The 13,870-nt window shown below is 43.7% G+C and overlaps 1 protein-coding gene across 1 annotated transcript in view; it reads right to left on the reverse strand.

The window, feature by feature from the left end:
- Positions 1–258: 258 nt before the first annotated feature.
- Positions 259–13,870, reverse strand: part of LOC126121493 (lachesin-like) — a 1,285,782-nt gene continuing 1,272,170 nt past the window's right edge. Inside the window, exons 9-10 of the mRNA XM_049915084.1 lie at positions 13,461–13,562; positions 259–691 (exon numbers count right to left, since the gene is read on the reverse strand). Coding sequence (XP_049771041.1) covers positions 558–691; positions 13,461–13,562 — 236 coding nt within the window. The 3' untranslated portion in view covers positions 259–557. The remainder of the gene's footprint in view (positions 692–13,460; positions 13,563–13,870) is intronic.

Below are 13,870 nucleotides of genomic sequence, written 5' to 3' on the forward strand. Positions count from 1 at the left end.
GGATGTCCAGAACGGTATTTGTACCAGGTATCAACAGAATTCATTGTCTTGAATACTACAGTAGTTGTCTCAGAAGCTCACTATTTTGTACTTTGACTCCAGGATCCATTTCTTCAAATTATGGGCGAGGCAGATCTGATTTGTTATACAGCAAAGTTTTAGTACAGATGAATTAAATTACATACTTTGTTACATAATTGCAATTATAGATTCAATAATGCTTTCCAAAGTTTACTAATGGATTAATATTGTGTTTTGACACAGATAAATTTACATGGAATATTTACACATTACAGTTCACATTTAATTCTGTAGCATTTTTAGACTGTCCCTGGCTTATTTCTTTTAGTGAAACTGTTAATTCACTCATAAAACTGCTGCAGTAAAAACATTCTTTCTTTTTTTATCTGTAGAAACACATTTATCTAGATAAATATTGCCACACTACAGACAGGAACTTGAGTCATTATTGGTTGTTGCATTTTAAATTTCGAGAAGTCAGTGGCGCCGTAAGAAGCGTCGTTCAGTGGCAGCCCCTCAGCCGGCGAATAGTCTCCTCACTGCCAGCTGGCGGCAGCTGCCAGCACTATCAGCCAGTGGAGCAGCAGCCCCGCCGACGTCGGCGTGCGGCGGGTTGCCTCGCTGCGGACAGCAGGGGCGCTGCGGAGACGGAGGTCCGCCGCCGCACTCTCTGTGGAAGGCACAGCTCGTAAACAACTCTTTCGTTAGCAGAAAAGCAGCAAACATAGTCACTAATTTTACACCATTCGTCCGACTATGAAATAGAATCTAGAAAAACAAACATAACTGAACTAAGACGGTAGTCATGGTTCCACTGGGGTTTTTCTGTTATTTAAACCAATTTCTCCATTGCATGTTCTAGTTTCTTTGCGGAATCTGTATTGTTATGCGAGTTCTCCAATGTTACTGACAGTGCGTCGTCAGATGCCCCTGTGGGCGCATGTTTGGTACTTTTACGGCTTTAATTTGGCATCACTAGCATGAGCCCTGATCAGCTGATGCACCGACATTGTTTTCTTTACAACCTGAAAAATACATTTGAAGATGGTGAGTCCGCTTGAAAAGTCCACATTAGTTGAACAACATTTTGTTGTTCGTTTTTTACTTGCTGAAGGTGAGAAACCAGTGAATATATACTGTAAAATGTCTAAAGTTTATGGTGAAGGTTTATGAATCACGCACATTTTTACAAGTGGGTAGAGCTGTTCAAAAATAGTCACGACTCAGTGACTGACGAACACAGGTCTGGCCAACCAGTTGCAGTTTCAACTCCCTCACTTGAAAGTCGAATTGATGACATTATTTGTACCAACCGCCGTTTGACTGTGGAAATCATAGTTGATAAGGTTCGAGTTAGTGCTGGTACAGTTCATAACATTATTTGTAACAAGCGATGTACGCTACACAAGGAAACTCGGTTGAGAGTGTGCACAGAGCTAAACGAACGTTATGAAAGAGAAGGTGAGCATTTCCTCAATGAAATTTTACTTGCGATGAAACTTGGGTTCACTATTATTAGCCAGAATGAAAAAGACTAAACATGGAGTGGAGGCACACCACCTCAACTCTCAAGATAAAACTAAAAACCCATGCCTTAGCAGGAAAATCATGTTGACGGTGTTTTGGGACACTGAAGGTCAAGTTTTATTGTGATTATCTCGAAGAGCAGCGTACAATGATCAGCCTATACTACTCGGATTTGCTTTTAAAAAAGGTGAAGCTAGCCGCGATAGAAAGACGTCATGGATCTCAGAGGAGAGGTGTGATTCTCCAGCAAGACAACGCACGTCCTCATATTGCTCAGCTAACCCTTGACACTATCGGCAAAATGGTTCAAAAGGTTCAAATGGCTCTGAGCACTATGGGACTTAACTTCTGAGGTCATCAGTCCCCTAGAACTTAGAACTACTTAAACCTAACTAACCTAAGGACATCACACACATCCATGCCCGAGGCAGGACCTTAGCGGCAGGACCTTAGCGGTCGCGCGGTTCAAGACTGAAGCGCCTAGAACCGCTCGGCCAAACCGGCGGGCCGACAAAATGGCCTGGGAAGTAAGTACTGCCTCATCCACGTTACAGTCCTGATTTAGCACCTAGTGATTTCCGTTTGTTTGGTGCACTGAACGAGGCATTACGTGGAAAGAGGTTCAAGAGCAACGAGGACCTGTAAATGTTTGTGGGAAATTGGTTGAAACATCAAGATAAAGAGTTATTTGTAGCCGGAATAAAATAGCTTGTATCCCGTTGGAACATGTGCATAAATATTCACGGGGATTATGTTGAAATAAAATGTATTGTTTTGTAAAAATAAACGCTACTTTCTCCAGATCAATTTGTCTCTTTAGTTACTGAATGACCCTCGTATTAGCATGTAATCGATTACATGTATATAGAACTCGATGTAATTAGAACAGTAATTCTATTTTTAATTATAGCAACTACATTCGTAAAATGCATTTCACCTTGAGGTCAAATATCCTTGTGTTGGAGTTGGCCAGTTTTGACGAATAAAACATTTTCTTCAAATAACAGACCTCATCAGCAGAATCATGACTTGTTTAAATAGACGTTTTATAGTTATGGACGAAAACACAAGGAAAACAGCTGACGGTGAGACCAAAATAATTATTCAAAAGAAACGAACAATAGGTGAAATCTTCTGTCGAGGCACACATAAATTGTGGGTATTAGGTTCGTCATTGTAAACAGGTAAACTGACGTGGTTGCTTTTGTCATTTATGGCAGCTGTAACACCCAAAAACTGCAAATACAATGCTCCTCGTGGTGTCTCTATTTATGAATCTCCGAAACTGCACTCACTGGAGTGTTTCGAAGACATTTTTGTCTTCTTTGCTACTTATACTAATGAATTATTTGGCCAGCTTCTGACTGGCGCTATTGTTTAGAGAAAGTTTTTGCTTGAATTTCAAATCGTGACATACTTGTTCCGTAGATAATTTACATGTTCATTAATAGGGATTGTCTTAATATTGTAGAACGAGTTATTGTGCAGCCTATTAAGGTATTTCACTTTTGTACAAGATCACATGCATGTGAATGGAACAGTGTACACATAAGTAAATAATACTTTCATGTGATAGCAGCAAGACTCCAGAACGAATCTTTCAGCCTTTGGCGGAATGCACGACGTTATGAAACATTGTTAAAGGAGGAGGAGAGGGATGTCTTGAGTCGTACTTGTATAACAAAAGTATGGAAAACTTAAGTCTGCGTGGCGGGAAGGGAATTTGAAACCTGTTTCTCTCAAATGCTAATCAATTGTCTGATGCACTACACCATCGTGCTTGGTTATCACAATCGTCTATTGCTAATGGCAGCGTGTAGTTACCAGTCCGGTCTTTTACGGTGAAATGATGTGTCAACGGTCAAACGGCCATTCATTTATTTACGTAAGACCTTCATTCGCACACTATGAGGTACCTCAGTGCTGGTAGGGTCACAGTAAGCAATACTGTTTCCAAAACAAGAATCAGCCTGAACTCCATTGTTGTGGTTTTAGTTAAATGAAAGCTGTATCTTGGTTTAATAGTCCCCCCCCTCCCGCCCACCCCCTCTATCACCCACAGTAAGACTCACAAATATAAAACAGCACTGATCAATCTGAAGTTGTACTTTAGAGGACTAGTGACAGATTTTGCTACAAAAGAATGTAGTGTGCTCGACGGTCGCGAAAACTTAAAATATCGTAGCATCCAGTGAACGCTTACCCAGACGGTGACAATGGCTTAAGACAGGCCCTTGAAATTAATACTGTCAACACCAATAGCTCCCGATCAGTAGAGATAGAAGAGTCATCTCAGCTTGATTCTACTAGCCTGCTTGTAGCAATGTTCCAATCTAATGAATTAGTGTGTCCTGACTTATATCTGTATCTCGCTCTCAAATTCGCTCTCGTTTGTTACATTAACACATACGCTCCGAAAACCATCTCGTGGTATGGATCGGAATGCACTTCGTGTACTTCTGTTATTTTCCAATTTTTTGTTTCAGTTGCGAATGCTGTGCATTACGACTGCTACTAAGTTTCCATATGAGCTCTAATCCATTTTACTTCTATGGTCTTTCCGCGAACTCTATGTTTCCAGAATGAATTCGTTTCGGAAACAGTCTCCTACGCTTACGCTAAGCCAGTTCCACGCAATATCCTGTCTTCCAGTATAGATAGTCTCTCAACGTATGCAAGGTGTACTTCAGTGTAGTTGGAAAAATACCAGAGAGGTTCTGACGGAACTAAGACTGTGAGGGAGGATCGTTAGTCCATCCTACGTATCTACGTCTGTGGGGGATTTTCTCCTCAAAGGCACAGATTTCGTATTCAAGGTGGGATGCAGCATACAGTTTTATTCCACTATGAAATTTCAAGCAATATATGGCCAGACTTTTCTAGAAAAGTACATTCTTGAAAATGTAACACTCTACCCGCACCTTCTTCACGACGTATCACTTATACCGTCTGCACTAGAGTTGTATGAGCATCTCCATTACGCTTCCGCATGTAGTAAATTAACCCATGACATCACTGACACTCTCGCCAGCGTGACAGTCAGCTTAACAGGGTAATGTAGAACCGATTTTTAGGTTGTCCTCTACAGCTTTGATAACAGACCTTATGTAAACCACTAAAAGCTGCTAAAATCCTTACCGTATTGCAGCCCATTTTGTTCGCTGGTTTGATGCAGATCTCTGTGATAATTTTATCACGTGTGAGCTTCTTCATATCCGCATTAAGTACTTCAACCTAGATCCATCTGAACACTCTTGCTGTAGATAAGCCAACCCCCAGTCCACGAAGAAATGCCGGCCGCTGTGGCCGAGCGGCTCTAGGCGCTTCAGTCGGGAACCGCGCAACCGCTACAGTCGCAGGTTCGAATCCTGCCTCGGGCACAGATGTGTGTGATGTCCTTAGGTTGGTTAGGTTTAAGTAGTTGTAAGTTCTAGGGGACTGATGACTTCAGATGTTGTGTTCCATAGTGCTCAAAGCCATTTGAACCATAAACGTAAATATTTCCTACCAACCGATCCCTTCCTTTAGTGAAGATGTACCATTATTTTCCTGCTCAATTTGGTCGAGTACCTCCTCATCGTTATCTGACATACTCATCTAATTTACAGGATTCTTCTGTAGCGCCACATTCCAGAAACTTCTCTTCAAAAAATGGTAAAAATTGCTCTGAGCACTATGGGACTTAACTTCTGAGGTCATCAGTCCCCTAGAACTTAGAATTACTTAAACCTAACTAACTTAAGGACATCACACACGTCCATGCCCGAGGCAGGATTCGAACCTGCGACCGTAGCGGTCGCGCGGTTCCAGACTGCAGCGCCTAGAACCGCTCGGCCACACCGGCCGGCAACTTCTCTTCGTTTCTCTGTGCTGTTTGTCGTCCACGTTTCACTATCCTACAAGGTTACACTCCAGTCAAATATCTTCAGAGGAGACTTCCCACCACTTACATTTAATTCAGATATTATTATTCTTTCGAAACGCTTCTCTTGCTATTGCCAGTGCGCATTTCATGTCCTCTCTACTTCGGCCGTCATCAGTTATCTTGCTGTCCAAACACCCAAACTCGTCTACCGGATATAGTGATTCATTTTCTAATCTAATTCCATCATCAGCAAGTATCGTCGTTTCACAGTCGTTGACGATCATCCTAAACCCTCGTTTCCAGATACTACCCTTTCTTTTCAATTGATCTTCAAGTACTAGTTTCGACTATTTACACCACCATCTGGCAAACTAAAAAGTTTAAAATGGTGTATGCGACATGTCAATTATTGTAAAATACGTTATTATCCACTTGCTACCACAGTACTAACTAGAGTTGTAACATAGTTTACAATAATACCGTAGTGCTATACATATTTTTAAACATAGCGTTTTAAGAAATTATGACATAACTTGTCGGAACTAGTTAAAGTATACTAGAGATTTAAAAGCCTTTCTCTTTAACTATTGAAAAGCAGCTGATGTAGAAGTGTCACAAAGCGTCGCGGAGTGATACAGTTGGAGTGACGGACCGAGCTGTCATTTGAATGATCATTTCCTCAAGTAAACTATAAAAGCGTTCCTTTTCTAACTACTCCGCTCCTAGCTTACACCTCTACACCTCTGCCCCTCTCTTTCTCTTGTCCTCAGACCAAACCACAACTACTCGTACTTCCAGCTTCCAATGGATCATGAGACGATAGCTGTTTCTACATCTTTAAGTAGTAGGATGACACTCTCAGCTGTTTTTATTTTCTCATTTTTACTCTAATTGTGTTCGGTGTTACATTATATCATCTTCAGGACCCCCTATAATACCAGATGACCAAATGGATACCGGGTAATGATCATCATACATATGACAGAGGATATGAGAGTCCGCTTCCATTACACTTCCGCTTGCTAATCCTTACGGATAGGACGTAGGTTGCTTCATCTCCATCACGACGTTACGAGTATTGGAAGTTAGATATTTTCGTGGGATTTTGATCTTTGTGAGTGTCTGCCCTTCGCTGAATTCGTCTTTTTGGTAGTTTAAGTGTGCTGATTGTAGCCACATTGTCCGCTTCTTTTGTTCCCATGGCGCCCAGGTCTATTCACGTAAAGGTAGAATGAGGTTTCTCTACTTTCTATTTACTTAATTATTTCTGATAAGTCGACCCATCATGAGCTGCGTTGTTCTCTCGAAATCCACTACTGATTATATGTAGATACCTTTGGTTTGACGTCGGGTCAGTTACACACATCATATTTGGATACCGAGCTTTACATTTCCTTTGTTAAATATGAGAAATCCTTACAAGTCGAAAAATTACTGTAACAGAGATGCTTCATTTCATACAGTCCTCCTTGCGATCACTGATGTTGAATTTGTGAGTATTCGTGTTTTCTAACTGCCCCCTGAGATAGATAACGTTTACCGTTTGCTTAGGACAAGAACATTCGCCTTGAACGATGGTCCATCCAGTACAGGCTTCAATGTTACAACGGGATTAGTCCGTAGAAATGCAGGTGAAACGGAATATCTTGTCTCATTTACAAGTCTGAGGTATATACACTCTACAAACAATGGGCAGCTGAGGACGTGCGTTTTGCGTAATGAGAGTTGTCAGCTTCGTACCAGTTGTCCGAGAAGCACTTTTGTTCTTCGACCTTTCCTTGAACAACAGGGTAAATTCACGGTGGCGGACCTCGTCCCTAAAGGAACTGAATCAGTGGCTGGGTAATCTTCTGCTAATGACGTCCACTGGACGTATTTGAATTTTGCTTCGGGTGATTTACGACCGAAGATTGGTTCTGATGGCTTCCCTTCGCAAGGATGCTCAAGTGATCCAAAATAAGAGGTGCCGTACACAGGGTGGGAGTGCTGCTGATGTCGTTCATAGTGGTTTACGTCCTAGCGATCAATCCTCACATTACAATTTTTGTCGTGAATTCAGTGAATTGGTTCATACGATGATTTTTCTTGATGTGTGAGAGCACAAACATTCCACCTTGGTCAAATATACGCTTCTACCGCCACGTCCTGTAGCCGTGATATGGCGGTTGACTGTACCCCCATTTCCTTCTCTGACCGTTGTGCTCTAAATGGCAACCTGCGAAACTGTCTCGTGCACAGTGGATGCTGCATGTCTCCCAGATCATTGATAGCGCGCTTGCTGATGTAGTTGGCGCCGTGTGGAAGCGTTTCCTGCTCTCCGCTTTGCGCTGTTCTTCGCTGTTGGACTGATGGACATATTTAGCGAAGCCGAAGCAGAGGGTTTATAGGTCTAACCTAAACCCCAGTCTCTTGTTTAAGTCGAACTGACATTATTTTATCACCTACTTCGCCATTAGTCGCGATATCGTTGCTCCTTTATTACGTCTCTCACAGCTGCTGCAGGCCACCAACTGACTGAGCAAGGTGGAATTGTTGGCGCTTTCCACTAATACTACGATGAACTATATGCAGTGGAAAACAATGAGAGAGCCTTCCCCGATGACGCTGAGGGACTCTTAGTGGTAGGAGCACGTCTGCTTAAAACGCCTCCCTTTCAGGCAGATGAGGTGCTTGCTCTTACTGCTGCTTCTCCATCCCTTAAATCATCTGGCCGGCATGGCCTCCCTAAGGAGTTTTATGTCCACTTTCGGCCCCTCTAGTATGCGATGTTTGCCGAGACGTTAAACGAGTTTATACAGAGGAGAACTGTGCTCGCAGATTTTAAGTTGGGTAAAATAGTACTAATACTGGGCTAGTTTCACCATGTCACTTTGGATCCTTTTCTTCCTCTCACTTTGCTTAGTTGTGGTTATAAAACAGTTACGAGGGCAATCCATAGGGCCCTCGATTTTGACTCCAATAGAGGAGTACCAGTACGTGATTTCGGCTGCTGCAAGTCACTTCTGTTCAGTATGCCCTCCCTTTTCTGGATTTTTAACAAGGCATTTGACAATGTTTCTCATAGTTCTTCTGCCAGTGTATTGGAGATAATCGGATTCATCTTTGAGGCCAGTTCTTTCCCATGTGTTCCACGGCATCGTGCCAAAAATACTTGTTAATGCTCAGCTGGCTTGGCCGATAGTCTTCAAGCGGAGTGTGCATCCTTTCTGGTGCGACACTGACGGTTTGGGCGTATGCCGACAATGAGGATGTTGGTTGTTCTTCGCCTTACTGAAGAGTGCCCATCGTTAAATTCGGAGTTAGAGACAACAATCTGCATAGTAGTGTAATCCAGACACGCTACAAAGCGCCGCGGAATAACACTGTAGACTTGGTGGTACCAGCAGAGATGGTGCTTCGAGAATGAAATCACGGGGAGACGGCCTCGCTCTGAATCCACTTGTGCAGGCGCGGCGCGTCAATCGGCTTCTTCGGCTGCCGCCATTATAAGAGACAGATGGCGCGGCCGCCCATTGACAGGCCGTCCGTCACGTCATAACGAACAGGCGCCGTCCCTCACGGCTGGGAATTAGCGCCGGCCACGCCTTCCCTCGTCACCGACTCGGCGCTGCCGCCCCCAGGTCGATGACATTTCGGTTTTTACTCCATTCGTTAGCCGACCGCTGCGATGCCAAATGGAGCGATCGCTTCCATAAATATCAACACTTGGCGCCGTGTATGCGCGACATGTTGGTAGCCTAATGGATGCGGCCCGGCGTCAATGGCAGAGACGTGCAACATAAACCTATTGTTCCGCGCTCCTGTTCTTTGTTTTGGCAGGTCGAAACTACATGCCGATGTTAAACCGACTGCGTGAGCATTTGTAAAGTGCTTTATTGCTTGTAAAATCAGAGCTTGATGTATGCGCTTTCCTTTGTGGACCTCCGAACGAGGTCACGCTGCACTGCTGACGATGAAGCAGTGGCCGAACGCAACAGCTGCTGCTTCCCGGGGTGTTGGCGGCCGCATCCACACACCAGCTGTATCCCACCACATTCTTATGGAATCAGAAAACTTTCCTATCTGTTTATGTGATAAATGGAAATTGTTTCAACAAAAAGAGTTTACAGATTAACAATCCGTACATGTACGTCTACATTCCATAAGCTAACATCTAACAGTAGATATAAATAAGAGCAACCATGGTGTTGGTGTTGTTCCTTCAAGTTAAAAATTTCATTTGTAACAAACGATCAATATTACTCTATTATATTATTAGGTTAGAGAGTACAGACAAAATCTGAACAAAAAAAAATGATTTTATGTCTCATAATGTAGGTCAAAACGTCTATAGTATTGCAGCTTCATTTATAAATTACAAACCCAAAATATGTGTCTCACGAAAACTGATAGTCATTGTTCTGCTGCCCTACTTAAAGGTACCTTGCTTTTACGGACGTATCCTATATGCTACACAAAGAAGGATGTCTTCAGACAAACTTTCAACGAAAAAAATGAATTCCTTGTAGCTGTCAGAAAAAAACGATGTCTCAGACCAAGAAAAGATTCATTTGCACAATTATTCAAAGTACACGGTCTGGAAAAAATATGTAAACACCGCTATAAATTCATTTTTGAACATAAGTGCAGATGTTAACCAGGTCTGAATGTTATACTGCTGAATTTGACCACGAACGGCAGTTGTGCAATGTCCTCATTACGTTGCAAGTGTCAATCGTGGTAAGAACAGTGTTCTGTGTAGTTCAAAAATGGTTCAAATTGCTCTGAGCACTATGGGACTTAACATCTGAGGTCATGAGCCCCTAGACTTAGAACCACTTAAACCTAACTAACCTAAGGACATCATACACATCTATGTCAGAGGCAGGATTCGAACCAGCGACCGCAGCAGCAGCGCGGTTCCGGACTGAAGTGCCTAGAACCGATCGGCCACAATGACCGGGTCTGTGTAGTTATGAGTGCATTATGTCGGAGCTAAGTGACATCTAAAGAGGGAAAATAGTTAGTGCTCGTGTGGTGGCTGCTTCCGTAAGTCGAAGTACTTGGTGTTTTAAGCAGCAGTATCTCGAAGATATACACTGAAGCGCCAAAGAAACAGGTTTAGGGGTGCGTATCCAAATACACAGACATGTAAAGGGCAGAATATAGCCCTGCTGTCGGCAACGCATTTACAAGACAAGTGTCTGGCACATTTGCTACATCGGTTGCTGCTGCTACAATGGCAGGTTATCAAGATATAAGTGAGTTTGAACGTGGTGCTATAGTCGGCACACGAGCTTTGGGACACTCAATTTCCGAGGTAGCGATGAAGTGGAGAATTTCCCGTATGACCATTTCACGGGTGTACGGTGAACATCAGGAATCCGGTAAAACATCAGATCGGCGACATCGCTGCAGCCGGAAAAAGATCCTGCAGGAAGGGCACCACCCGCCGTTGTGGCCAAGCGGTTCTAGGTGCTTCAGTCTAGAACCGCGCGACAGCTACGGTCGCAGGTTCGAATCCTGCCTCGGGCATGGATTTGTGTGATATCCTTAGGTTAGTTAGGGTTAAGTAGTTCTAAGTTCTAGGGGACTGATGATCTCAGATGTTAAGTGCCATAGTGCTTAGAGCCAATTGAACCAGTTAAAAAAAAAGAACGGTGCCAACAACGGCTGAAGAGAATTGTTCAACGTGACAGAAGAGCAACGCTGCCGCAAATTGCTGCTAGATTATCAAAAAGTGTCAGCGTGCGAACCATCCAACGAAACATCATCGATTTCGGAGCCGAAGGCCCACTCGCGTTCCCTTGACGACAGCACGACACAAAGCTTAACGCCTCGCCTGGGCCCGTCAACACCGACATTGGACTATTGAAAACTGGAAACTTTTTGCCTAGTCGGACGAGTCTCGTTTCAAATTGTTTCGAGCGGACAGACATGTACGGTTATGGGGACTGCATCATGAGTCCACAAACCCTGCATTTCAGGAGGGGACTGTTGAAGCTGGTGGAGGTTCTGTAATGGTGTGGGAAGTGTGCAGTTGGAGTGATATGGGAGCCCTGATAGTTCCAGATACGACTCTGACAGGTGACAGGTACGTAAGAATCCTTTGTGATCACCCGCAACCATTCATTTTTATTTCGCATTCCGACGAACTTGGACAATTCCAGCAGGGCAGCGTGACACCTCTCTCCCCCCCCTCCCCCCCCCCCCCACCACCGCCCGCCGTCATGTTCAGAATTGCCAAACAGTGGGTGCAGGAACCGTATTCTGAGTTTCATGTATGGGATGCCTCGCTGTTCAGAAGAGATCTCGACACGCTCGTACTCGAATTGATTTATGGACACCACTGCAGGGTTCAAGGTGTCGTTTCCCTCCAGCACTACTTCAGACAGTCGAATCCATGCCACGTCAGGTTTAAGTAATTCTGCGTGCTCGCGGGGCCCTACACTATATTAGGCTCTTCAGTGTGTATCGCATCCAACGAAAGCGGAAAGAACGTCATCTGCTAAGTGACAACGCGGACGAAAATTTGTGTGTTGAGTGATGGTGACGGTCACTGAAGTGCATAGTGACGCAAAATAAGACGAGGACAGCTGGAAGAGTCACTGCAGAACTGGACCTCGCTTTCGCGAACCCTGTCAACATTGGAACCACACGATGGGAGCTGCATAAGCAGGGAATCGTGAGGCGAACTGGAATTTCAAAACCACTCACCAGTGATGCAAATGCCCGTAACAGAGAAACGTGGTGCCGAATCCGTAAAACCTGGGCTATGAAGCAATGGAACGTAGTAAACTGGTCGGGTAAGTCTTGTTGCATACTGTTTCTAACTTCTTCGAGTTTACATCCCAGGAATGAAACATTGCGGAGATTTGGTGATGATTTTGGCAGCCAAATCGGTGTATTCCATGGGCCCCATGTTTACTCAACAAGGTTGCATTACTTCTAAGGATTATGTGACTATTTTCGCTGAACAGGACCATTCAATGGTGCACTGATTGCTTCTCAATAGTGATGCTGTGTTCAGAGATGACAGAGCCGCTGTTCACACAGCTCGCATAGTCCAGGACTGGTTTTGTGAGGACGAATTGTCGCATCTTCCCTGACCACCATGGCCACCAGATCTCAATATTATTGTCCCTCTGTTGTCTACTTTGTAGAGCAGAGTTATTGATCGCTGTACCTCTCCCTCATAGTTACCTGAATTTCCCACTATTTTACAGGAAGGACCTGTATTTGTCCATTCAATTAAAGAATGAAAGATGTTTTGATTACCAACGGTTTTCCTACGGCGTATTAGTCATGGTAGTGTGTTGTGTTTTTGGTGTTTCCAACCCCTGCATATTACCCAGTGGAGCAGAAACACTAGCAAAGTGACTGATGAAGATTAAGCGACGTTGAACCTGTTTTATCAGGAGAAGTAATCAAATACTGAGACAACAACAGAATAATGAAGAGACGAAAAGGATAACGAAGTGTGAAAGTGTTGAATGAAGAATTAGGACAGTGTAAGCTGAAATTGTACGAAGACTTTTATTTACACAATGCCTACAGCCATGTGAGGACAAGGGGACATTACTGTAATGGAAGTCGATTATGGGACAGGCAGCCTGCAAAAAGGAGGAAGGAATCCAATTGAGGACTGAAGCAACTAGTAATGTTAATAATGGCAGAACACCGATTTTTGAAAATTGGTTGCGAGAAATGGTCAGTATGGGTGCTTCAAAGTTTAAAAACGAAATCAGAAAGTAAGGAGTCAAGTATGGAGCCTCAGCTTATTTCTGGCTGTAGACAGACTCGTCTGTAGCCTTACCACAGTAACCAATACGGCATTAGAGAAAAGCCAGAACACCCGAATGCGGACGCCTGTGAAAGTGAGTCCTATTGCTCCCAAATAAGAGTCCAGTACCGCAACCAGTCTGCCAGTTCACTTGAAAAGTGAGGGAAGACGCTCTAGTTCCTGTGTAACTTGTTGAAATCCTCGAACCGCGAGAGTATGGGCTCGTAATGTTTCGAATGTACATAAATGAGGTGATGTTGATGTTTAGAAGAAGTGTGAGCCTACCTTGTGGAGGATGGCGCACCAGCACGTCGTTGGCCCTGGGATCGCTCTCGCCAATCTCCGCTGCAGGTCTGTAGCTCTGCGCGGGAGGCACCTCACGGCGCTCTGTCAACAAAAACAACAGTCACTGAATTAAAGGGAGGGAAACTCGCACACCAAGCCATGAAAACACCATAATTATTTCAACTGTGGAAGGTCTGACGAAACATAATCGAACGTGTGAGAGACTCCGGGAGACGGCAATTTTTCTTTGTTTGTTTGTTTATTTTTTTTGTATTGCACGTAATTAGAATCGCACATCGTTCGGTGTAGTCCATTTTGTATTTTATACCGTTGCAAAATACACATTGCATTTTATAAGTAATAAAAATTACTTGATTACGCAGCATTAACCTTTTTATGTAATCAAAGAA

Source organism: Schistocerca cancellata, chromosome 1, assembly GCF_023864275.1.
Source record: "Schistocerca cancellata isolate TAMUIC-IGC-003103 chromosome 1, iqSchCanc2.1, whole genome shotgun sequence".
Taxonomy (NCBI): Eukaryota; Metazoa; Arthropoda; class Insecta; order Orthoptera; family Acrididae; genus Schistocerca; species Schistocerca cancellata.